This window comes from Arctopsyche grandis, chromosome 1 (assembly GCF_051622035.1).
Source record: "Arctopsyche grandis isolate Sample6627 chromosome 1, ASM5162203v2, whole genome shotgun sequence".
NCBI classification, from domain to species: Eukaryota; Metazoa; Arthropoda; class Insecta; order Trichoptera; family Hydropsychidae; genus Arctopsyche; species Arctopsyche grandis.
Genome location: NC_135355.1, coordinates 19,838,832 through 19,866,650, shown reverse-complemented (window position 1 = coordinate 19,866,650; position 27,819 = coordinate 19,838,832). Strand labels below are relative to the sequence as shown.

Genomic DNA, 27,819 nt, shown 5'->3' with positions numbered 1-27,819 from the left:
AAGTATTATATATCATTTGACTATTATGAGGGAAAAAAGCTCGAGACAATCGCAAGTAATAATTATCAGGTCTCCTTGTAATACCAAGTTTTCAAAATGTCTTGATGTATACATATGTATATATGTAAATGCATACAGTGACGTATGCATATAAGTGCATCCTAAAATAACATGCATTCATGCTGGTTCAAAACCACCGATTGAGATTAAAATCAGCATTTATTAGATAATAAAGTCGTTTCACATTCCTTTCAATGAAATCGTCCAGCCAATGCAGTAAAGTGCAAAGCGGAAAATGTTTATCTCAAATGCAATTTACAGTTAATTAGAGACTTGCGCACGGTCCAGCAGCATTTGGCGATTAATTTCGGACATTGGCGGTGCATTGTATAGGTGGTCAATTCAGAAACTAATTTGAAAGCTGGTCTAGTTCATCTATACAAGGGCATACTTCAATATACGATGAAAGCTCGAATGTTTGGATGAACAAGTCTCAATCATTCACCTGCTATTCATCATTCACCATTCGATGCTTCATTTATACAAATCACATGCAAGTGTTGCATTGGGGCTACGCTTGTGATATATTGCAGTTAACAGACATTTCGAGTTAAATATTAACACTTTACTGTCCGCTTCGACGTGTGAATTGTTGTCACCTCAAGTCCGGAAATGTGCGAGTTAAGGGCTGAAGACAACCCTCTACCATTGTACTCATGTACTCGCAAATTCGTCATTTCTACGACGCCGTCATATGACTCCTTCGTTGTCATATGATTAATATAAACAACAAACGACTAACCAGTAGAGATAAGACACACCTAATTTTATACGTGTACCATTGATTAAGGACACACGTAGTTAATGAATAACACTATTATATCCACCACACCCATGCATTGACTAACCAAGATTGCACAACACTTGTCTTCAACACATTCATTGTTTGCTAAAGAGTATATAAACTCAATATTGTTAGAATTTAAGTTAGTCCGTAATCAACTCTTGTACCGAATATTAAAATAAAGTGTTTTTTTATTCAAACCGTTCGTCTGCAATTCTTTATTCGCGCGGTATTTTTCACCAGTATCCGGGCCGATTTCAACACCAATAGAAAAAAAACTTTTTTTATGGAAACTTCTAAAATAATAATAGTATTGTAGTGATATTTTGAAACAGTATTCAATATATGGAAATAAAAACCAAGGCTTTTAAACTGAAGTTCTCGAATCAATGTAAAAAAAAATTACGTAAATGTCATTCAAATAACCTTTGAATATAAAACTAAAGATTTAAGTAGTGGACAGTAATAGACCGACCATGGAAAATCAAAATTCCAAAAATGTAAAAAATAAAATCATTTTTCACACATTTGAAAATGAGACAATTTACAATAGACTTTGTGATAACTTCGGAATAATAGTTGTTTGGGATAATGTTTAAATAGGATTTTCGGGCTTAATTTAAATTAACTGTAAAGTATAAGTATATTTTTTTCTATCCCAAATCAACTAGTGAATCCTTGAGAACAGTATCATCTGTGTTTCTTAAACTTGCATTTTTGTAAAGCGATATTTTGGTTTTCGAAAACTACATATTTTTAAGAGGTCATAACATTTATTTTCCTAGAATTATTCTCAAACTGTCTTTTTTATGTAAATACGTTAACAATTTTGAGTCTTTTTAAAATTTAAAATTTTGAGTATTTTTAAAATTTAAAATTTTGAGTATTTTTTAAACTTTTTTATTTAAAAAATACTCTTTAGCCATTAATAATTACGAGAGCACATTTTATTTTTTTTGTAAATTACGAAATTTCAAGACCAAGATGTCAAAATAATAACAATGTTAAACTCAGTTTTTCTTAACATTAAAAAAAAATCTTAATATGTTGTAATATGGCTTATTGAAGCCAATATATTTTGTAAGTTTTCTGAAATTTTATAATTGTATCCTGGTTCCCAATCTTACATTTTTAATACAGAAAACTTTAAATATTTTTATGGTAATAATTCCAGATCCTAATATCAAAGAAAAACATATATTGATTTTTAAATACTGGTTCTCAAACTTTCTCAAACAAGCGAATTATTGCTGGATGGCGGCAGACTGTAATCTCCATTTTTTTACTCGTTGATAATACATTTTTTGTTTAATCAGTGATAAAAACCAATTTGAGAGACTACTAATTTTATAAAGTTTTAATATTATATTTATCAAAAGTTTTATTTTGTTTAAAAAAAGTGTTTTTAATATAAATCAATACATCAGATTTAAAAAAAAATGTAGTGCACATGTTTAAAAAGTTTGAAAGCCACTGATATAACGGACGAAAGTATGTATGTATGTAGTGCATTGTTGAGCAACATATACATATATGTATTATTACGCTTTGGAATTCACATTATCTCGTGTTTATCAAAGCGCATGTGTGAATGAAAATTGTAATGCATTTTACATTAATTGAATCACATAAGATTGCCTAATCGCCAATATGCATGTACATATGTACGTTCATACTTTATTAAACAAACAAAAATCCTCACTCGTCTCTCGACGCTCCGTGAGAACGGACGTGCTGAAGACGTACTCTCTGTGCGAGCGCTCATAATACAGCGATACGCCATACCGTCAAAAAACCCACACCTTTTAACATACACCACAAACACCCCCCACAAAACGAACACCAAACGAACACATGTTGGCACCATGCGAGGATCCAACCTGAAAAAGCGAATTAAGAAGACACTGATAACTACAACCGAAGCTCCTCAACCAGGCTGCTCTCAGACCGCTCAGATGGAGACCGAGTGGCAGTTTCCAAAACATACGGCAAAGAACGTGAAAGATGTTGCTCCTGAATTTAAAATTCAGGAGAAAAACAAATTTGAAGGGCTCTTGGAAGTTTCCGATGTCCCCAGAAGCGGTGGAAGAATCCCGCCCATCATCATGACAGCTACTGGCACTCACGGCAGCATGATCGAGTCGATCAAGAAGTTTATAAAAGACTTCACAATGACTTACATTGGTCAAAATAATGTCAAGATACAATGTAAAAGTCTTGAAGACTTTAAAAAACTTCGGGATGGATTGACACCAGACCGACAATTCCATACCTTTTCCAGGAAGGAGGAAAAGGAAATAAAAAGTGTCGTACGTGGCTTGCCGAAATTGCCGGAAGCTGATATTAAAGATGACATCATCAGACAGGGATTCCCTGTAACCAAAGTCATACAGATGAAGACGAAGGAGCCTAGGAGCAACGCCACCGAGCTATACTTGGTGTTCTTCGAGCCATCGGTATCGGCAAAGAAGATTAAAGAAATCCGGTACATCTGTTACACAAAGGTCAGTGTCGTTAAATATACTAGTAAATCACAAAATATTACTCAATGTTTCAGATGCCAAGAATATGGACACGCTGCGAAAAACTGCAATCGGCAGGCCAAGTGCGTCAAATGTGCCGGCACTCACCTCACCGCACAATGCAATCAAGGAATAGTTACCCCTGCTGTCTGCTCAGGCTGTTCAGGATCTCACCCCGCTAACTTCAAAGACTGTCCAAAAAGACAGAGCTATCTGAAAATGCTGGAATCGAGGAAGAATCGAGCATCAATTGTCAAAGCCAACCCTTGGAAACTCCCAGTGGCGCAGCCACAAAATATCCCGGTCGTTAACGATCATAACTTCCCAAAGCTACCGACCATTAAAACTCCTTCACCAAATATCCCAAATATCCCTAAAAAACCCCACCAACCAACTAATCCCAACATTCAACCAACAACAGACCTAACTTCCATGGCGTCTATGACGAAGATGTTGAAGATCCTCCAGGAGATTCGTGCCAAGGCCAGCGGTTGCACCGACAAACTAGAGCTGGCACTCATGCTTGTCGAATATCTCGATGTCTTTGATTAACGGGAGGCGCCTGAACATTCTAGCTTGGAATGCTCGTGGACTTAAGAATAAGATTGACGAACTAGAGTCGGCGATCGGTGAGTACTGTGTTGACATAGTTTTAATCTCCGAGACCTTCTTAAAACCTCATATCCGTATTAACCTACCTAACTTTAACTGCTATCGCGAAGACCGAGAACAGCATGGAGGGGGAGTTGCCATTTTTATAAAATCGTCAATTAAACATTGTCGCGTAATAACCCCGCCACTAAAAAATTTAGAACTAACCGCCATCGAACTAACAATTAACAACACCCGTCACATAGTAGCATCCGCTTACAATCCTCCCCAAAAACGATTATTGGCATCCGATCTTAACAAAATATTTAACATTGGTAGTTCGGTAGTGGTAGCTGGTGACTTTAATGCCAAACATCCGTTATGGAGTTGCGTAAACACTGACCAACAAGGCACAACTCTTTTTAAATACATTCAACTAACAGATACAATCTTATTTCATCCGGATACATACACACACTATCCCACAAATAACTCACAACCATCCACACTAGATCTTGTCCTCGTCAAGAACTGCCCAAAAATATCGACACCAAATGCCCTTCAAACCCTGTCGTCTGATCATCTCCCGATAATCTTCTCAATCGACGGGAAACCCGAGGAAATCATCAAGCATAGTTGGGATTACGGGAGAGCTAATTGGCGAGAGTTCAAGTCGTACATAAATTACCAAACCATTCTAACTTCTACCACACTTACAAACAAAACCGAAATCGACAGCTCCATAATACACCTAACGGAATCAATAACTCGATCCAAACACCTTCACATACCTAAGACACAATACATTGAACACAAATTAGAGATAACTGACTTTGTTGCAAATCTAATTAAAAGTAAAAATAAACTCCGTAAAATTTGGCAAACATCAAAAAATCCAGCATTGAAAACATTAATTAATAAGCTCACATATCAAATTAAAATTAGAATCAAAGAAATCAAAAATGAAGCTCGGTCTAAAAAATTAGAAAAATTGAGCTCAGTTGATGGCTCTCTATGGAAATTAGCTAAAGCGATTCGCAGGACAAAAAACTCGATTCCTCCATTAGATGATGCAGGAATCTCAGTGACGCGTGATTGCGACAAAGCAGAACTATTATCAAAATCCTTCCAAAAACATCACACACTCACACAACATTACAATCACATACCAACGCATAATAAAGTCAACCGGTCCATTAAAATCATCACAAAAACTCCCACTAACAGTACTAAAAATATAAAATTGGTGCATCCGTGTGAATTCCAAAATATAATACGTAATTTAAAAAATAAAAAGGCACCTGGGCGAGATTCAATAGATAACATCACAATCAAACAACTTCCATTTAAAGCTTTAGTCTCACTATCTAAAATATTCAACGCATGTTTACTCACCGGGTATTTCCCAGAATACTGGAAAACAGCCAACGTAATTCCCATACTTAAGCCCGATAAAAGCTCAAAAAACCCGGCCAATTATCGACCCATTAGCTTACTTTGCACGCTTTCAAAAATTCTGGAAAAAATAATCTACACACGTTTACTTAAAGTCGTAAATAAGAAATTAATAAATGAACAATTTGGATTTCGCACTGGACATTCCACGACCCAACACCTAACAAGACTAACTGAACACGTGACGAAGAACTTTAATATGAAGAGAAGTACCGGAATGGTATGTCTCGACATAGAAAAGGCCTTCGACACGGTTTGGCACGATGGACTCATTCATAAGCTCCTTATTAACAAAATACCAAACTACCTAATTCTCATCATCAAATCGTACTTAACTCGTAGAAAGCTAGTGGTTAGCGTAAATAATGAATTATCGTCTCTAATAATATATGGCGTTCCGCAGGGGAGCTTGCTTGGCCCACTCTTGTTCTCCATATATATAAATGACATACCTATTCCAAAAAACTGTCACATAGCCCTATATGCAGATGATACAGCTTGCTTCACAAGTAGCAAAAAACCAGACACTATTCTTAAAAATCTTGAATTTGCAATTAAAACAATGACTGAACACTTCACTAAGTGGAAAATTCAAATTAATCAAACCAAAACAGACGCCATATTCTTTAGTGTTAGAAAACATAAGCCAAGTTCAGATCTGAAAATCCCCTCTGGAGAAAGTCTGAAATGGCAGTCAGTAATAAAATATTTAGGAGTAACGTTTGATAAAAGAATGAGATGGGCACCTCACATTGAGCCAGCGAAATGCAAGGCGATGCGGGGTATATCCTCAATATATCCAATATTTAATCGCCATAGTTCTTTATCAACGCTAAATAAAATAAAATTATATCGCGCGCTCATATTACCATTATTAACCTATGCTTCACCTGTATGGAATAACGCCTCGAATACTAACCTTTCCAAGCTCCAAGTAATACAAAATAAATCCCTTAAAATAATTTATAATACACCCATATATACTAACCTGAAAAAACTGCATGCTATATATAATATTCCGTTTGTTACAGACATTACTAACAAACTAACCAGTAGATTCTATGAAAGAATCACTAATAACCATACTAACACACTTGTGAAGAGTCTCGGTGATTACAATAAAATGTCTATACCCTTCAGGTATAAACACAGATTACCTAAACACAATCTGCTTTAGGTCATCGACTTTAGATAGTCTTTAATTAATATTATGTATTAGATGTATTATGAACATTTATAAGGATTGTAAATAGGTTTTTGAGCTCTTTTACCTATTATGCTTTAGATTAACATTAGAATAATATAATACTGTGATTACTAACCAAATTAAATTAAAATTGTAAAATAGAAAATGATCAGTAGATCAGTAGCTATTAAAATAGATATAAGATGTATTGTGAACATAATTTCGTAATAATAAAAAAAAAAAAATAAAAAAAAAAATAAAAAAAAAAAAAAAAAACAAACAAAAATATTTGCTCATCTTGAATAATGCGGTTATGAAACCGACAATTCCTCCCAAAATTTCCGGTTTTCTTATTTACTTTTTTACATTCGTCGTTTTCGTATCACGAGCGGAAATATGTACGTACAGTATTTCAGAGAAAATGCCAATAAATAAACCAATACGAAAGTTACGACGCGTATGTATAGTTTTACGACGCCGTATCTCAAGAAATCGATCTGCATGCGATATCGTCTACTTTACATTTGATTTTTGTAATTTCATACCAACGGTGCAAAAATATGACAGTCCAAATTTCAATACCAATAAAGGCGAAAGTATTCCAGTTTCAAAGTGTTCGGCACGTACGTATTTTTCGTACAGTACGAAAAAAACATTTTTATGACATCCGACAGGTACTTTATATAGGAACGTGAGAATCGTTATCATCATATACATACATACATAGGAAGGAGGGTGAATGGGCATCGTTGAGGTCGTGCATTACGAGTGGCCAGTGTGTCAAAATAAAACCGAGAGGAACTGCTACAGTTAGCACGTGAGGTCATTAGGAAATGGGGTACCTATGTACCCCTATGGAGTGGGATGGAAGACATGAGGTTGAGAGGGAGGGCTAATGGTAGGCCACTTTTAACATTGTGACCCGAAGTTTTTGCAATGTACATATAATGTAATTTGTGGAGCTGCTGCAACTAGTTCGAGCATAGATCACCATAATATCTGAAACCAGTTTGATATTAGAAAACTGCACCACAAATGCTCGATAATTGCATTTACAAGTTATGCATAATGCACCGGTGAGACTGCGCAATCTCATTATGTAGACCTCACTCGCAGCTCGGCTAGACATCTAATGGACAGGCGTGCTTCATCAAATCACATTAAACAACGTGGCCCAACATTTTCATGAAGTTATTATTCACAAAATCAATAATCCAAGAAAATCAGCGGCCAAAGAGTAAGTTTACCGAAAAAATACTTACATATGTATGTATGTCCGTAAACAAAATTAAATGGCATAATAACATTTTTCAACAGAATTAAGGGTATATAATTTTACATACATACCTATTATGAATAGGTATATACAATAACTTTTGTACATATGTACATATTTTATGTATATTTTTTTGATTAAACAACACTCAATTTAATTACTTTCATAAAAAAAGTTATTTTTGACATATGTTCTAAAATAAACTATTTTAATTATCTACGTATGTTGGATCATTTGACTCATACAATAAAACGTGTCAAAACAAAAGGTCCATGGACATATGGTCCAACGACTGAACATCCACGACAAAAGCTCCAGCCGACCATTGATCCAACAACATAACGACACAAATATATATTTTTTATGATAAAGCATTCCAGGAATCGACGAATTCCTAGAATTATTTGCAAATTAAAAATTTAAAAAATTATTTACGGTTTTCTAATATAATCAGATGAATAATTAAATAATACGCAGATGAAAATCAGGCTTGATTACAGAAAACTATTAACATTTTTTAAATTTTAAATCCGCAGATAATTTAATCCACAATTATGCGCCAATCATGTGTTTGTAGAATAAAAATAGAGGTTCAATAAATGTCTTGGACAAAAAAATCATTTTGAAATTTTGTTTATGGATGGATCTTTTGTCGATGTCATTATTATATTTAGATAAGCGACCAAAATCACGTTGTTATTTTTAAAACTTTGAATCTTTTGAAGTAATCATTTTGGGGATAATGGATTTTTCTTGTCTCATGTCAATAATTTGTCTTTGATAAGAAATTATTGCAAAAACACTAGCTATTAGAACTGATATTTTGAAACGTAAGGCGTTACGGCTATATCGCGTGAATAAAGTATTTTAGTTGGTTAACATTTACATATGTAACAGTTTATACCTACATATATACTCCTTATACGTCCTTATACTCCATCCAGTGGCGTAGCTACCCACTAGCGGTAGCGGTACCGATAGGGCCGGGCAACTTTGTCGGCCGACTAGTTGCGCGACACGAAAAAATGTATGGACAAACAAGTTGACGGGTTTGTCCCATCTACCCGCATACATTGGTCTGGTCGCCCTCAACCAAGTCGCTCGCAAGTCGCACGGTGCGGCCCGGCCTATAGTGTAGCGCTAGCGGTTCCGGTAGTGGAGTGGTAGCGGTACCGCCCGTAGGGGCGCCGCAAAGCGGCGCGCCTTTTTCACTGATTTTTATTAATTTATTCTGTATTAATTTATTCTGGATTAATTTGTTCAGTAATTTCTTTGTAATATAATATATTTTTTAAAAACCTCTCTTATTTTTCAACCTATTTGCATGTCGTTTTATTGTATGTAAATATAGTTGAGAATTCTCTCTTATTCTTGTATATATTTTTTCAGTGTCAAAACGATAAAACAAAATTATATGAGGCGTGAAAACCAACAAAGTTTACAAATTTATAAATTTTTCGCTGTCTACATTAACAGTTTGGAAGTTTTTAAAGAAAATTCACCATCGGTTACTTTAAACATATTGTACGCGCTTGTTGGTCGTCCGTTTTAGACTATTAATGCACTTCGATATATGTATATGTATGTACAGATGTTTTAAAATATCTTACGGAAATAATTTTAAAAAGTAATTTATTCTCCTACTCGTGCTTCTTTAAAAATTCTTTGGCCTCCCAACTTTGTTTCAATGTTCCTTCAATCAAAAAACGCTGATGTTATCAGTGCTCAGTCTATGATTAGAAATGCATATTGCGAGATCAGTAATTTTAGAAATAATTTTGAAGAATTCGTAAAAATTTTAACAATATTAGGGTTGAAGCTAAAATTGAAATTGAATCGATGATGATTTACATATGTACATACATACATATGTATGATGTCATCATCTGATGATTCGTAAGATGATGATTTACATATGTATGTATGTATATATGTACATACATATGTAGTATATCGTGAAGCCAAATCTCTAACCTATTAATATGTCAATGACTTTGACAAATCATTGCCTAATGAGGTGCTTGATTTCCGTTCGTCCAGAAAAAAAGTTTTTCTACGTAAAAAAGTATGAATTATTAATTTGTTAAGTTATTTTGCTGTAAGGAAATAATATGAATATATGGGGGGGGGGGGGGCGCCTGGAATTCGCGCTACGCCAATGACTCCATCTCATATTTATGCGTTCTAAAGCATCGTGGTAAGATTTTAAATGTATATAATGTACTTTCTCTATAGTAAGAATTGTCAAGAAAAAATAACACATTTGTATTTCCACAAACCTTAACACTGCATATCGATTTTTTTAACGCCGTGAAATATGTAACATATTTGTAGCAGCTTTTACTAAAGGAAATTTGACATCTTTGCATACACCTTTAAAGTCATCTAGTGTTAAATCAATAATTGCAATTCCACCTAAATCCTTTTTCCTAAAATAAATGATTCAAACAAATAAAATAAAATTTGATGTGTAATTTATGTCGGTAAAAATACTCACTTAACATATAATGCCTTATTTTGTATCGATTCAGAATCTTCAAATGAAATCCAAATTCCTCTTTCATCTCTTTTGTCCGGTAAACGAAAAGCATATATTCCTGAAGTTTAGACGTTTCAATATTTTATATGATTGTATTAATAATTATATCATATAAAGTTATAATACAATATTATAAATATATAATACCGTGTCGATTTGTCAAGTCTGGAATTTTTTTCAAATAATACTGGGAATCCACTTGAGTATTATTTTCATGTCCCAAAAATTTTGTACATATTTCCAGATAGCTTAAAAGGCCGCTCTCTTTGGTATATGGTCCTAATTAAAATATGTACATTATAAGATAATAATAAAAAATATATATCTTAATTCAATTAAATTCTAAATTATGCAATATAAAATAATTTTAGTACACAAACACAATATAAGTATTTCAGAAAACTTATATGAATGAATTATTAAAATGCTTTTACTAAAACTATTAAAACCTCTAGGAGCTGGACCATCAATACATATTGGTGGGACTCCTGAGACATCACTATATGAAGTCATTTTCCATGCTCGTCCATATGCAGGTATTCCTAGCAAAATTTTTTCGGGTGGGAAACTACTTACGAGCCTAGAAATAAATTTAAAAACAAATTGAATATTTGAATATGTCATATAATAAACGTAAATGTAATAAATTTTGTACCAATGAGTTACGACACTGTCTATGTTTAACTTGGGATTTCTTTTATGCAACTCGTGTAAAGGAGCTGCAAAGTCGGCTTCTTTTGGATTGCGATCCGGGGTATAATAGTCGAACCCGTGAATTATAATAAAATCCAAATTGTCTTTAAGCGAATATGAATCGAAGTATACTGTAATGGTTAGGTAAAATTTTCACAATAATACATATAACTGTTAAATATTAATAATTTTGTATTTAATATATGAACATAATTCAAAATATTCGGATGTGACCAACCCATGACTTTATCTATGTATTTGAAGAATATAAAAAACAAAATTCGATATTTACGTCTATGAGAACATTTTAGATATAAATTTGATCGCTAATGTGGGAAAACACACACAAGACAAAAGTTCTCCTTCCGGTTGTCGGATTTTGTTAAATTTTTTTATATCACCATAAATATTATAAACATAAAAAATCAAAAAAATTTAAATAATTTAAAAGGTCAGAAACAAAATAATGAAATATTGTATAGTGTTTATATTTTATATATTATATATTTATATAATATATACAATATAATTTATTTAATGTTTATATTGTATACTAGTTGTTTTACATGTCTTCGCTCAGTATTTGTAATATAAACAGCGTAAGCATGGCGAATCTAATAGTAAATATTCATTTGTTTTTTTATTAATTTGAATTTGAATCGAAAAAAAACGACTTGTCGTCATAGAAATTTTGACTTGTTTACGATTTCCAACCAAAGATACATATTAACATACAAAGTCTCTTTCGAAATTATATATTAGATATTATATTTTATATTACTGAAAAAATATTACTTAAATAATACTTTTACTGTTATTAAAACCTTATCAACTCTAAGTGAGTACATAAATAATACAGATCGGAGATAATTGACTCCAAAAACGTAAAAAAGGACACCTACATATAAGGGGAGGTACCGCTTCCGGTAAACTTGAAAATTTGAAAACAAAAATTAAATTTCAGTTTGATGGTACTAAGACCCTACACGCACTTGCGATTGTCGACCACGTGATCTTTTTCTTACGCGACAAAAACCATAGAAAGTGGCTGTGATTATATGGTCGCATATGCGTAAAGTCGTACTTAAAATTGTATGTTCTATTTTTGCGACTAAGTGATCGCACGACAAAATCGCAAGTGCGTATAGGGCCTAACGGTATTCAAAAATCCCCAAAATACACAGACACGAATTCTAACACACTAACAAACTAACATATTAACATACTAACACACACATTTTTTTCTAGACCATGAAAACGTGATCAGTGATCGATTCTGAGTTCAAATTAGTCAAAATCTCAAGTTTGAAATTTCACATGATAACAAAACTTCATCTATTGTTACTACGTATATACATAGATATTGTAAATATTGACCCACATACATGAGCTATTAACATTTGGTAGAACTGAAGCCGTCAGCACGTAGTCATCATCTTTCAAGGCGTGTTTCATTTCCATGACCAAATTGGAAAATTGCTCTTTGTGCTCTTCTGATTTGTCGTCCACCAATTTAGTACCACCAATAGTTTTCTTAATTCCATGCCAAAGAGAGCCTAAAGTTATTCAGCGAAATACTTTTATTTATAATCAAACTCATATTGAAAGTGGTATGTCGATATATTTATGTATATATTGTAAGCACTTTTACCTATCGCAGTGCGTATTTTTTTTGGTTTGATGACAGGAAACTGCCATGCAAGATCTATGCCATCGAAGTTGTGATTTTTCAATAAAATTTTGGCAGAATTTATAAAACTATTCCTTCTTTCAGTAGACTCAAGCTGCGTGGAAGAAATATCTATAATGACTCTCATTTATGTTCTATTTATTTATTACCAACATTTTCTCGATAAAAAGTGTACCAATTTATTATATTTTTGTGGGTCTTCTTTATCAGCTCCACCGCCAACTGACAACAAAATCTTTAATGCAGGAAACTTTAGTTTTAAGCTGGTTACAATTCTATAATTACCACTTCCATGATCCATCTCCAAGGTTGGATCGAATGGCATCATTTTGTAATCATGAGTAGAAATGGTAGCATAACCATAAATTAAATGGGTGCAATAAGACATAGCTGGATCTAAATCTTCTGGCTTCAAATTTGCTTGGTCTTAAAATTCAATAAAAACTTTCATGATTTTTTTCAAATGAATCTTATTTAAATTTGGAGCGAGAATTGTTTTTTTCATTAGATAAATGGATGGAAGTAGAAAAAATTGTCAATTTACATATGTATATATTTTTTCAATAACATATCTATTTCTGGTAAACACATTTTTACTAAACAAATATCTTGAAAATTTGGCTGTCCAATGTTTTGAAGATAAATATTTTTATTTTATTTTATTTTATTTTTATTTTATTAATTGAAAAATCAACAGACAGGATGTACAGAGATAGGTATAAAAAACACAAAAAGTAAATAAATAATATATGTAACACCCGAGTCCAATAATAGATTTTTACAAAAATGAAAAAGATAAATATAAGGAAAACAAATTAAAAAGTAAAGAATAAAGGCATGACAAAATATGTAGTACATTGCATAATTAAACTATAGTATTAAAATATTTGGAAAAGGTTATAAGATAGAATATAAGAAGAAATTGAAATTTACAAATATAAAAAACAAATGAAAAAGGTAAATACAAAATAAACAAATGAAATGGAAAGGAATGAAAGCTATAATATGATTAAATAGCACATTACATAACTAAACTAAAGTATAAAAATAATGGAAATATTGGAAAAATAGAATAGAAGAAAAAATGAATCAATCGGTCAAGATTCTCTTGATGTTAGACCTGAATTGATGTAGGGAAATACCAAACAGATCAACCTCATTCAGCTCTCCGTTAAACATACGATAAACGCGCTGCAGATAAAAATATTTTTGGGAATTAGTATTGAAAGGATCAAGTGAAAAGAGTGTAACGCGTCTAGGGTATCGAACTGGGATTCTGAAATTAACCTTATTCAGTAAATCAGAACAATCAAGGAAACCATTTATGAGCTTAAAGAAGAATATAGCATCAGAATGTCGTCGCCTGACAGAAAGATTGTTAAAAGAAAGGATTTTTAAAATGTCGGAAACAGTAGAATGGGTATAGGTAGGAAAAAGGTAGCGTAAGGATTTAATAAATTTAAGTTGAACTTTCTCAATACAATTAATATGGGATAAATAAAAAGGTGACCAGATAATTGAGGCAAATTCAAGGTGAGACCTTACAAAGGAAAAATAAAGTAATTTTAGTACATAAGGATCATTAAAGGGTTTTGTTGAGCGGAGTAGGAATCCAAGAGATTTAAATGCTTTGTTGGTAATAAAAGAAATATGTTCAGAGAAATCTAGTTTATTATTGAGTATTACACCAAGATCCTTAATAGAAGATGACGTGTTAAGGATTGAATGATTTAATTGATATTGATTAGTAATAATTGACTTATTTCTAGTGAAATTTAAAATAGAGCATTTTTCTAGATTAATAAAAAGATCATTATTTAAACAATATATAGAGAATCTATCTAGATCTTCTTGTATCTTATGACAATCGTCTATGGTGTATATAGGTTTGTAAATTTTTAAATCATCAGCGTAAAGAAGTATAAAGGAATGTTTGAAGATGTATGAGATATCATTAATATAGAGTAAAAAGAATAAGGGACCTAAATGCGACCCTTGTGGGACACCGGAAGGAATATGTCTAAGTGATGATCTAAAACCATTGAGAATTATGATTTGGTGACGATTTAGTATATACGAAGAGATCCAACGAAATAAATTACCTCGGATTCCGAGGGACCAAAGTTTATTGAGTAAAAGGTTGTGATTGATTTTATCAAAAGCTTTAGAGAAATCCGTATAAACGACGTCTATTTGGATTCGTTTGTCCATATAAGATGTGAGAGTACTAGTGAAATTAAGCAGGTTAGTCTCTACCGATCTCCCCTTAAAAAAACCATGTTGTTCAGGTATAATGTAGTTTTTGAAATTGGAGAAAAGGAAATTATAGATAATTTTTTCAAAGATTTTACTAATGACAGATAGTTTAGATATAGGACGGTAATTCTCAATAAGATTCTTATCACCTTTTTTAAAAATAGGGGTGATGTAAGATAATTTCCAATAGTCAGGAAATTTACCGTTCGACATAGAAAGATTGAAAAGGATTGTTATGGGAAGAGATAATGGGACAGCACATTTAACAAGGAAAAAAGAAGGCAAACCATCACAACCCGCACCAAGATTAACATTGAGAGAGTTGATGTGACTGAGTACAGTAGATAAGTCAAAATGAAAAGTAGATAAGTTACAAGAAGAAGTATCTGTATTAGAGATAGAAAGGTTAATGGTAGAATCACTATTGAAAGTGGAGTCAAAATAGTCAGCAAAAATGGTACAGATTTCAGAACCATGTGAAGCCGACTTATTTCCATAATACATTACGGAAGGATATGAAGAGGAGGTATTTTTTTTTGAATTTATATATGACCAAAATGATTTGGGATTAGTTTTAATATTATTTTGAATAAGAGAAATATAATTTCTAAAGCAGATTAAAGAATATTTTTTAATTCGAGCTCTTAATAGTGAAAAACTTTGATAATCTAAGGGATTTGAATAAATTTTAAATTTTTTATGGAATTTGTTTTTTTCTTTTATTATTTTAATAAGAGACGATGTAAACCAAGGGGGATATTTGGTACGCTTAGATTTAAGAGTAAAAGGGACGTGGCATTCAATAATATTTTGTAAGGTATCGTAAAATTTTTTACAAGCTAAATCAATATTTAAATTGGACAAAAGTGAATTCCAATTGATATCGCTTAAAATTGGAATAATTGTAGCATAGTCAGCTTTTCTAAAGAGGAAAGTTTTATTATAATTATAATTCAAGGGTGAAGATTTGTTGTAAATTATTGAGATGCAAAAGGATAAATGATGAGAATCTTCATGGATTAGCGTAGAGTCAGCACGAGAAATATATAAGGGGAAACTACTAATAGCTAGGTCAAGAATACGATTATTAGTATTTGACAAATAATTGTATTGATAAAGTTTATTATAAGATAAGAATTGAGTAAAGGAAAGGGAAGAAAAATTAATACAATTGGAAGGAAATAGATGCAGATTTGAGTCGTATTTTGTCCAATCAATAGTGGGAAGATTGTAATCACCGAGTAAAATGAATCGATCCTCTGGATAATTGGTTATTAGATCAGATACTTTATTTAAATGGGTAACTAATAGAGTTTGGTGAGAATTACCAGGAGGAATATAGACAGTACAGATATTTAGTTTAAAAAATTTAGTGGTAATAGTAATCCAAAGGTCTTCTGTGGAAGTTAACCAATTATTTTGAATGACAGAGGGTAGATTATTTTTCACAGCTATGATTACACCACCACCAAATATTTGGTTATGAAGAGAATAATCTCTGTCACGTCGAAACACCTGATATCTGGCATCAAAAAACTCACTATTATTGAATGAGTCATTTAGCCAAGTTTCTGATAGACAGATAATATCATAATTATTAACTAATACATTTTGAAGAAAAGAGTCAGATTTAGTTCGGAGACCTCTGACATTTTGATAATAAATGACAAGACGATTAGAAGACATTGTAAAAAAGGAAGTAGATAGAGCACGTAGTGATATAAATATAAATATCCATATGCATAAATGAAAATAGATATATGCATATAAACATACACATAACTGCATACACAGATAAAGATATGGAATTATTAAGCAAACCATCCTTGGTGATACCAGTTGAAATGCAAAGGTATACATGGACACAAATATAAAAACGAACTCGTACCTTTTTTAGTTTATGAGTAAAATATATGTAAATAGCATAGTTATATAGTAATAATAAAAATAATAAATTATATAGCCATACGTACATAATTGTTTGCACATACATTATAATATGTGATGCAGACCAGTAGACAATAAATGCATAGATAATTATTAGGTTATTAAAATTTAATATTGCACTTAGTCATTTGATTTTGCAAAGATCTGATTCTTTTGAGATTTGTATGATATTGGAGCTCGCACTTTTTCTAATCATGATCTTGCAATCTTTAACCCACAAGTAGGCGTAGTTATATTCAGTTTTCAATTGGCGTGCTCGCTTCAATAATAATTTATTCGTTGGTGTAAGGTGATCCGTTACGTATAGGGTGGTGGGCGGGCCTGGAATATTGATGTCGTTGGTGGTGATGCCGCGGCGGGCGCGCACGGCCGCCATCAGCAGGTCCTTACGACGGCGCTGAGTGAACCGTACGACCACTGATGACGTGCGCACACTCACATCGCTGTTGCCCTCTCGCTGTTGCTGTTGCTGTGAACCTGCAACGCCCTGGGACGGGTACGGCCGCACACGGTGTATGGTGTCAATATCTGTGTCGCACAATTTGTGACCCACGACAGCACATAAGTCATATAATATAGACACTAGATTTTCACCCTTTTTCATAGGTATGCCGGATATTTCTACATTGTTTTTTCTAGAGAATTGATCTTGCAGATTGTTTTCTTGTTTCAGTTCAACAATAGTATTTTGCGCCTCAATTAAACCTTTATTTACATCAGAAAAGCAGGAAATTTTCTTTTCAGCAGTGGTTAGTCTCCCATCAAATTCATCAGACTTAGCCTCTATTGTGAATAATTTATTGTTTATGTCTGTGATTACAGATTTTATGTTTTCAAACTCATTTTTCATGGTATTAAAGTCTGCTCGAAAGCATTTAATTTCATTAAGTATATCAAATAAAGATGGCTGAGGACTGATGACTGAATCTTGAGAACTGAGCATTAGTGATGAGGACTGAGACGGCGGAAGGGGGTTAGGATGGATACGGCAAGAAACGCATCGCCATTTTTCCTTATTCTTTGACGTCATTTTTTTGTATTTTGTTTCCGAAATCCCCACACAATCATGGTGGAAAGGTTCTTCACAAAGCTCGCACAGCACATAATTAGTCAACAACACAACACTTTTGCATTTATAGCAAATCATTGTTAAGTATTATTAGTTATTAGCGTCACAATTTATAATTTAAATAAGAGAATATTCTCAAAATTTCGCACAAAAATATGTATGAAATAAATAGTTTTTTGTTTAACAATGTTGCATTATGCTGTAATATTGTAAATATGCTCTGGGTTCGAGAGTTAATATATAATTTCAGAAATCAGTTTGATCACGTTCGTTGCCAAACGAATATTATTTGAAGAAACAAAAGAACTTTTTTTTTTTTTTTTTTTTCTTCTTCTTTTTTTTTTTTTTTTTTCAAGTGAAAATTATCTTTAAAATATAACCTTAGAAATCAGTTTAACCACTGTATTTAATCACAATTGCAAAAATTTTAATCAAAAATTAAAGCAACACCAATAACTCTACACAATATGCAAAGCACGACACCATTAACCGACAATATTTACGAAAAAAGCATCCAAATAGCGGACGAGCAAAACAACGAACCAGCTAGTTATTATGCTACCTAGCAACTTACATATTACGACTGTTTATCTTAAATACTAAGATAAATTTTGAAATATTATACAAAAAGGTCAAATTACTTAAAGTTGTTGATAAATTTTCAAAACCCAGCATTATTTTATATCTTTAATATAATAATAGTAAATTGTATAATATTTAAGACGCTAAATGTATATTCGCATACATACAATAACGTATAACTTATGTACATATTGTATATACATACATATGGATGTATGTATGCATGTACATATATACATATCTTGCATACTTAATATATCAAAAATTGAACTGTTTTATTGTGTTTTTTATAAAATAAAATTTATAAAAGTATTATTTTTATATAGGCTTTGATTGTTCTAGAAATTTGGCATACATAATACATACACACATATATACGTATTTATTCGATAATTTGATGAAGGAATACTCACGCTCCCTATAATAAGTCCGACTGTCGTAATAGCAAAAGACATTGATGATTCCAGAATTTGCCGTCGTTGTCATAAAAGATATAGCACTAGACACTATAAGAATATTGTAGAATAACTTAATCATAATGAATGAGTGTCGAAACGAGTGAGACACATACGACTGCTCTAGGCAAACTGTTGACTTATTATTGTATTACGTTATATGTATGATACAACCAGTGGTGTAGTCGGGCCAGGTCACCGCCCTGGTACTTTGATATAAAAATAGTTTTTTGAGTACAATTAAAAAATATTTTTGCTTATAATTCATATAAAATTTTGTATACCAAATATTGTGAGCAGACTCTCGATTTGACATTTGGTAGTACAAATATTTATAAAAAAATCAAATGCTAATTAACTTGAAAAGTCAATAAAAATGGACTGAGTAAAGCTTTTTATTTTTTCAATATAATATAGTTCTGAAAATTTTGTTAGATGATTCGATTTCGGCATCATTCATGTCTATAATTTTTTCAATGGGTTGTTTTTAAAAAAAATTCTGCACTCAAATGGGCATTTGAGTGAGGATACGGTTGTAATTATATACATATTTTTTAAGTAACGAAGAAAGCGGAGGGGCGGGTCGTAAAAATTAAACACCGCCCTGGTTACTTTATCTATGTACGTAGTAACTAAGGCTTCCAATCCCGGGATCCCCGTACCGTGAATCCCGGTGCTGAAACTAGTCTGAATACCAGAATTACGGTGCTGGCAAAATTTCTTTAAAAATATTATTTTTACAAAAATAATAAAGAAAAAACATAAAACAACATTATATAATGAAAAATGGTGGGATGAGTAATGACAGTCATTGTACAGACTCCAGGGATGTTCAACTCGAGAGCACCCCCGAAGTCGGTTTTGTGAGAAGCTCGTGGTAAGCGTGGGCGGGACTGGTCTCCTCCAAGGGATCTACAGGTCGTCGTCTGCGGTCTGGTCTCTGCTGATGTCTATCTCTCTCTCTCTCTCTCGTACAGTGTGCGTAAGGGAGTGTGATACAGGACAAAGGCGGGAAATTATATAATAATGATAACAGGTTGTAATTCTGTTTGTATGGTGACTGTATTTTATATATATATAAATACAGAGAATAAGCAGGGGGGGGGGGAATAACAAAGTAACCACGCGTGCCCTTTGAGGTTAGCCACGCGTAGATCAGTTGTCTGCCTTCTGGACGAAGACAGACCAAGCTTCCTCTGGTGCACACCGGACGGATACTGGAGCTGGTCTCCAAGTATCGTCACAACCCTCACCAGCCTCTAGCTGGTGATTTCGGTGGCGAGGTGGGCCCCGTAAACCCCGGGGTGTTTACGCGCCAAACCGCTATTGACAACTGTCAGTTTGTGTGCCAACTGCTGACTCAGGGTGGCCAGCACAAAAATATATCGGCCAAATCGTGGGTCGTAAAGCCACGAAAGCCGATCATCAGACATAGTCTGAACATACTCCCCCCGTTGGAATCCAGAGGATCGGATTCCAAAACAAATGAATTAATCAAGAGACTAATGAAGAATGACAAATGAGATAACAAAAGAACACAACAAAAAAGACATAAACAATACACAATCAGTAATCAAAACAAAGGTTCGTCCACCGTCAATCGTCCGGCTGTACATTAACAGCTGACTAAGCCCGCAAGAAACAACCAACAAGGTAAACAAACAACCAAACAAACAAACAAAAAACAACAAAAAACCAACACCAGTGCTTGGTAACAATATTGTTAAGCCGTTACATGTCCCGTATGCATTGATAGCTCCATTACCAACACCAATCAACAAACAAGAGACAAAAAAAAACTAAATGGAAACACATTTAACTAAATCACAACACAAATTAAAGACTCCAATTTTAATGTGGGACGTTTTGAACGTTCGCCACACCGTTGCACAAATTCACTGAGTGCTGCTCGACTGGCAGTCGAGCTACTCGCCGGACTGCTCGCTTGGTGTTGCTGATGGAGGAGTAGTAGGACCTACTCCTGTGCCCCTGTCTGCCAGGGGCCGCTGCTGCATGTGCTGGTGTGGTAGCACCCTCGCTCCGGGCTGATCGACCAGATCCTCCTGCTGTTGCGCAACTAGTGGTGCGCCAACTAGGAACTGGCCAGGAGTTATGGGAGCTGGGTTGGGAAGGTCGAAAGATGTGAGGGTCAAAGGGCGCGGGTACATTGCGCTTCGGTAAGCGGAATCTTCGTTCCGCGGAAATACGCGATTCGTCCAGAGGACGCGTAACTGTCTTGACTGGACGTCTCGCGCCAAAACAAGATAACGGATCACGACCCGTTGTGTGATGGCAATTCCGAGAATCGCTTGAAACTGTGGGCGCTTCTAGAGAGCCGCCCAATATCCAGCCGAAAGCTGTATTCATCATCGCGATGCGTCCTCCTCTGTCACCGCGTGACTTGGAGGGAACTAAAATGGTACGTTTGCCATTGCGTAATATCGCATGATAGGTGTCGCTGCCTATCACCATATCCACTGTACCGGGAATATCGAAAGACGGATCGGCAAGTGGGAGATGAAGCGGCAAATGGCTCCGAATCTCGGACACGTTGCGCGATGGAAGTTGATTCGCGATCTCGGGCATGATTGCGCAATCGAGATCAACACTGGAGCCCTGATTGGGGATGCGCGGTAGAATTCGAATTACCGCGCCACTAGTAATGGACGTCCTATTTGAACCTATTCCTACCAGGTTGACGTCCATCCTTTTCGACTTTAAGGCGAGTCGCCTTCTTAAGTCTTCAGAGATGAGGTTGAGTTCGGAGCCGTTATCTAACAATGCTCGAACCTTGTGCGAACGCCCATCTCCGCCGCGAACTTGTACTTCCACGGTGGATAACAGGACAGTTCGGGCGTGAGAAGGCGATACGCGTCTCACCGAGTGTAAAACCAACGATGATTTTACGGGTTTGGCGTTCTCTGATTTCTTGGGGCTCCGACAATGTTTGGCCTTATTTGAAGGCGAAGTTTGGTATGGAGTTGAGTCATGCAACATGGTGTGATGGGCATGACCGCATTTGAAGCATCTCTGCTTTGTTTGGCACGCGTGAACTATGTGCCCTGGTCTCAAGCAGTTGAGACATAGTCGACGTTTTATGGCGTTCGACCTGCGCTCATCACCGCTCATTTGGCGGAATGATGGACAGGCTAGCAGAGAATGACTTCCGCTGCAACTGATGCAGGAGGGGCGTTCCCTCCTCACATGCAGAACTGCTGCCTTCGGATTCGTAATGGTTCTTGGTCGAGGATTCGACTCGCCTTTTAAGACGAAGTCGGCATTTGCCATCGATTGGCACTGAAGCGTCAGAAATTCGATGAGTTTGTGGAATGTGCACTCCTCATGTTTTGGCGCTTGAAGCTCCCATTGTCGAACCGTGTATCGATCGAGCTTCCTAGTGATGCACATGACCAAAATGTCGTCCCAAGTGTCGACCGGAACGCCTAAGTTGGCCAGTGCACGGACGTGCATGTTAAAATCGTCTATGCAGCGATGCAAACTTGCGTAACTATTGGACGCAATTTGTTCCGCGTCCAATATTGCGCGAATGTGGGACTGAACAACAATTTTTTTATTGTTGTAGCGCTGCTCCAGAATGGACCAAGCGCGGGAGAAGGAATCATCAGATAACTCTAAGCCACTGACTACTCGATTGGGTTCTCCTTTTAGGACTGCCAACAAGTATTGGAAACGGGCGAGTTGAGAAGTTTCGCCGGCCATAGCGACCAAGAAGCGTTGTGAGAAAAGGGGCCAATTTTGGACGTTGCCTTCGAAGGTGGGCAACTCCAAACGGGGCAATTTTATTGCCGAATTTGATTGCGATACAGCGGAAATCGTGACGGCAGCGCCACCTACCGGCGACGCGCTCAGTTGCAGCTCCCGCAATCTGAGCATTTCCATACATCGTTCGAGGGCGATTAAGTATTCCGTCTCGAACTCGTCAATGACGGACTCGGAGGCCCGAGCCTCCGCTTCGTCCAGCTCGTCAATCTGAGCTTGGACCGATTCGAAATCAGACAACAGAGGTTTAATTATCTCGAGTCTGATTTGGAGCATGGAAATACTCAGATCCCCCTCCAAATGGTTCGCATTTCTCGTTAACCGAGCGCGAATGCTTTTCCGCGTATTCCGAAGTGCTTCCATTTTGGACACGACAAAAATAAACAATGGACACGGGAAAAGAAACAAAATGGCGACCAAAAATCACAACAACAACAGAAAAATGCTAATTACGACCAACCTAGATTAGACGACGTTGACAGACCAGCTCTGGAAGAAATCCGGCTCTTTCGAAGGACCAAATGTACAGACTCCAGGGATGTTCAACTCGAGAGCACCCCCGAAGTCGGTTTTGTGAGAAGCTCGTGGTAAGCGTGGGCGGGACTGGTCTCCTCCAAGGGATCTACAGGTCGTCGTCTGCGGTCTGGTCTCTGCTGATGTCTATCTCTCTCTCTCTCTCTCGTACAGTGTGCGTAAGGGAGTGTGATACAGGACAAAGGCGGGAAATTATATAATAATGATAACAGGTTGTAATTCTGTTTGTATGGTGACTGTATTTTATATATATATAAATACAGAGAATAAGCAGGGGGGGGGGAATAACAAAGTAACCACGCGTGCCCTTTGAGGTTAGCCACGCGTAGATCAGTTGTCTGCCTTCTGGACGAAGACAGACCAAGCTTCCTCTGGTGCACACCGGACGGATACTGGAGCTGGTCTCCAAGTATCGTCACAACCCTCACCAGCCTCTAGCTGGTGATTTCGGTGGCGAGGTGGGCCCCGTAAACCCCGGGGTGTTTACGCGCCAAACCGCTATTGACAACTGTCAGTTTGTGTGCCAACCGCTGACTCAGGGTGGCCAGCACAAAAATATATCGGCCAAATCGTGGGTCGTAAAGCCACGAAAGCCGATCATCAGACATAGTCTGAACAGTCATAGTCCATTTGTTTTCTCTGACTCGTTTTGACGTTCCCACGAAATGGTATCAACGGCCTGTATTGTGTCGCAGATTTTGTGCTCAACTGAAATGATATTTGTAGCATTTTTTGACTGATTCAAACTCAGAATCGATCACTGATCACGTTTTCACGTGTGTCTGTGTGAGTGTCTGCATGTGTGCCTGTACGTCGGTGTATTTTGGGGATTTTTTGAACACCGTTCGTCCAATCGAACTGAAAATTAGTATCGGTTCCTGAAATTATTATCGATACGTCAATTTTTTTCAAATTTTCAAGTTGACCGAAAATGGTACCTCCCATTATAGGTATTCTCTTTTTTTTATTGGCTTTTTTTTAGCTTGCTTTCGATTTTTGGTGGCATCAATAATTCGTGCATCAATTTCTTTTCGGAACCAGTCGTTTCGATTTCTTTTACTTTTTTTTTATTCGTGTTTCAATTCCTTTTTGAAACCACCCGTTGAAATCAACGGGCATAACACTAGTTTAAATATATTTTACTATACATTACTACACAAATAATCAAAATTGGATTATGTCAATTGAACAAACACTATGAAGTCGACTTATTCTAACTAATACCGAGAATTGGGGGTTGTGCACTATACATATACATACATATTATAATAATGAAAAACATTCAGGAGGTGGTCTCAAAACCCAGACTAAAGGGTTAGCTAACCGCAAGAATTCAACTTAAAGTTGTTATTCAACAAATCCACCATCTGAAAGTTCATCGTGCATGACCAAAATGTACTACTTCGTTACTCATAACCAGGTATTTTACGAGGAAGTTGTAGAAGTTTGGAGGACTTCATATTGACGTGCCACGCAAATTATAATACCATTTGTTAACTCGTTGGACACTCTGCAACGCAACGGTGAAATTTAATTCAATTATGTTGAGCTCAACGAGAAATAAATTGGAAGGTAACGAATTCAGACTCACAAATTTCGTTAAATGTGTATCATGTTTAATGTTGTGTTGAAAATAAGTAATTTCACAAAAATTGTAATAAATTAGCTTAAAATCAATAAAATTTATTGTACACCCCACATATTGAATATTCCAATTAGTGCAAAGTTTCACTTGGGTTAAGAGTTCATGAATATAATATTGACAGTTTCATGGTATCGTACCGATGTCAATATTGCAATATTACAAATATTTTATCAAAGTTGGTTCATTTCTGTGATGTAGTAGCGACCTCACTAGCGAGGCTATATAATGCAAGTAAATATTTGACTGAAGTCTACATAAGCAAACCAGAGGGAAATGTCAATAAAATATTGACATCATTTTATTGCACCATCCTATCTTTCCAGTGGAATAAATATTTAATATTATCAGTATTGAAAAATATTATTAGTGGACTGTACATGGTAGACGTAAATATTTTGGAAAAATCTTTCACCCAGCATGTTGCTGTAATATTTTGGCAATAACAATAAAAATTTGTCAAACAGTTGATGTACATTTGTGGTATGTATGTGTGTACATACATGTGAATATTGGACAAGTAAGTTTAATGCAAAAAACACAAATTTTTATAATAAACTAGCTGAACCCGGCATGTGTTGCAATGCCACGATAACGTAAATGCAATTCCCGTTCCCGTTTTAAGGCGATTATTTTTGGATGTGGCTATTTGTACACACATTATCGACGAATTATTGGCTATTTGTATATACATATAGTACATAGTACATAAGAAGATCATAAGAATTAAGATTTAAGATTAATAAATTATAAGATTAGATATTTAAAGTCGATAAGGAAAATTTTCCTTCGGTCGTTGCACATAATCTAAAAGCGCAACATTTGACAGCGAAAGTGACGTTTGGTATAAACTTTTTAAAAATCAACAAAACTGTTCAAAAACCGTATTCAAGACTAAGATTCGATTCAATCTCACTTATTTGATGCTTCTTTGCACTGCTGCCATAATATTACAGAGAAATTTTGGACGAATTATTGACTATTTGTAGGTACAGTACATATGAAACTTTTTCTTGACTTGATATTTTGGGAGTTTATATGCTTAGGAGTAAATTTATAAATCAAATATTACAATAATAAATCAAGTTTATTTTTTTCATAAATGACAGTTAACAAAAATTAAAAATAAATAAAAAACAATAAAAATCCTATGTTGTAAAAAATAATGCCAGTTGTTAATTGTTGAAATAATTGCCAATGGACGAATACACAACGAATATTTCATCTGAAAAAAATCTCCGCAAAAGACAAATTAAATCTTAGCAAAAGACAAATTAAATCTTAGCAAAGTACAAATTTATTAGTTAGAAATGGCAATATTACGTTTTTATTTTATTTTTTGGGATGACCTTGCTTTTGATTTTGTTCTTAAATTTTAAATTTGTATTGGGTTTATTGATGGTCTCATATAAAACGCATTTGTTTTCTTTAAGTTCTTCTGTATTAAGTTCTTGTTTATTTTCCATTGCCGTGTCTCGATCGATTTCTAACTGTGATTGATTTTGTAGGTACGCTGGTTTTTAAGATATATTGAGTTTGGTTGAAGAGTGATAAGCCATTTCGGACATTATTCTCTATCATTTTTAACTCTTCCATAAAATTTAAGAATGATGGCGTACCGTGATGTGAGATGAGGTCGGCCAAATTTTTTATGGCATTGATTATCTTTAAATAATTACTATCATATATTAGTTATTTCTTTTACGTTGTCGCGTACAGACGTGGATTGCGTGAGTGACGATTTGTGTAACGAACTTGTGACAATAAAAAAGAGCCTTAAAATTTGAAATATAAAATTATATAATTATGTTTATGTTTAAGTAAGTGTACAATAAAAATGGCTTCAGATCGTGGGAATAAATCAATAGCTATTGAAAAAAAAATATTGATACTTTAACATTAAAAAGCAACTGTATATCGAATGATAATAAAACATTTGTAATTAACTCAGTAAAACAATTAGTTAAATATATGTACATACATATACATATGTGAGAAAGAAAAAAGTGATAAGGAACAATTTATTGATGTAATAAGAGACTTAAAAGTGAATTTAAAAATTTAAAAGATAACATTGAAAAAGATGTTAAAAAATTAAAAAACGAAAAAAGCATTAAAAGTGAAAAAAAAATTATGCAGAAGTTTTAAAAACGATCAATAATAAAGAAGTGGCGTTAATTATACCGAAAGAGGGTCAAAATAGTGAGAAAACTAAAAAAGACTGTATTAAAAAAATTAAACCAATAAATTTAAATATAGGAATACATGGAGTCAAAAAAATAAACAAAGGTGGAATCGCAGTTACATGCAATAAAGTTGATATAGAAAAATTTACAAAGGAGGTAAACCAAAAATGGGAGAAGAGTATATAGTGAAAATAAGTAAAAAAAATAGACCCACCATAAAAGTAGTGGGTATAAATAAAAAATTAACAACTGAGGAATATAAAAATTATATTAAAAAACAAAATGGATTCATATCAGATAGTAATTATTTAGAGATAATATACATAAAAGAAATTAAAAATAAAAATAATTTTGAACTAATTATAGAAGTTGATGGTGAGCTTTATAAAAAAATGTTAGAGATAGGAAAAATTAACCTTAACTGGGACAGATGCAGAATATATGAAAACATTAATATAATGAGATGCTACAAATGCTTTGGATATAATCATAAGGCTGCGAATTGTACAAATAAAAAGGTGTGTAAAAAGTATGGTTCTTGTGACCACATCATGACAAAGTGTATGGAGATG

General features: G+C 34.5%; 2 protein-coding genes across 4 annotated transcripts in view; both read right to left on the bottom strand.

The window, feature by feature from the left end:
• LOC143912207 (chitinase-like protein EN03) overlaps positions 1 to 19,247 on the bottom strand; it is a 54,466-nt gene extending 35,219 nt beyond the window's left edge. Inside the window, exons 1-10 of one of the 3 annotated variants that reach the window (XM_077431465.1) lie at positions 19,064 to 19,244; positions 13,082 to 13,222; positions 12,972 to 13,018; positions 12,758 to 12,890; positions 12,492 to 12,662; positions 11,069 to 11,237; positions 10,863 to 10,993; positions 10,561 to 10,692; positions 10,372 to 10,471; positions 10,154 to 10,303 (exon numbers count right to left, since the gene is read on the bottom strand). In XM_077431465.1, coding sequence (XP_077287591.1) covers positions 10,177 to 10,303; positions 10,372 to 10,471; positions 10,561 to 10,692; positions 10,863 to 10,993; positions 11,069 to 11,237; positions 12,492 to 12,662; positions 12,758 to 12,890; positions 12,972 to 13,018; positions 13,082 to 13,222; positions 19,064 to 19,187 — 1,275 coding nt within the window. In that variant the 5' untranslated portion in view covers positions 19,188 to 19,244 and the 3' untranslated portion in view covers positions 10,154 to 10,176. Of the gene's footprint in view, positions 1 to 10,153; positions 10,304 to 10,371; positions 10,472 to 10,560; positions 10,693 to 10,862; positions 10,994 to 11,068; positions 11,238 to 12,491; positions 12,663 to 12,757; positions 12,891 to 12,971; positions 13,223 to 19,063 lie in introns of all 3 variants that reach the window. The other 2 variants (XM_077431459.1, XM_077431475.1) reach the window with 2 other exon arrangements.
• LOC143912229 (uncharacterized) overlaps positions 13,477 to 27,819 on the bottom strand; it is a 318,393-nt gene continuing 304,050 nt past the window's right edge. Inside the window, exons 2-3 of the mRNA XM_077431500.1 lie at positions 17,026 to 18,637; positions 13,477 to 13,987 (exon numbers count right to left, since the gene is read on the bottom strand). Coding sequence (XP_077287626.1) covers positions 17,124 to 18,146 — 1,023 coding nt within the window. The 5' untranslated portion in view covers positions 18,147 to 18,637 and the 3' untranslated portion in view covers positions 13,477 to 13,987; positions 17,026 to 17,123. The remainder of the gene's footprint in view (positions 13,988 to 17,025; positions 18,638 to 27,819) is intronic.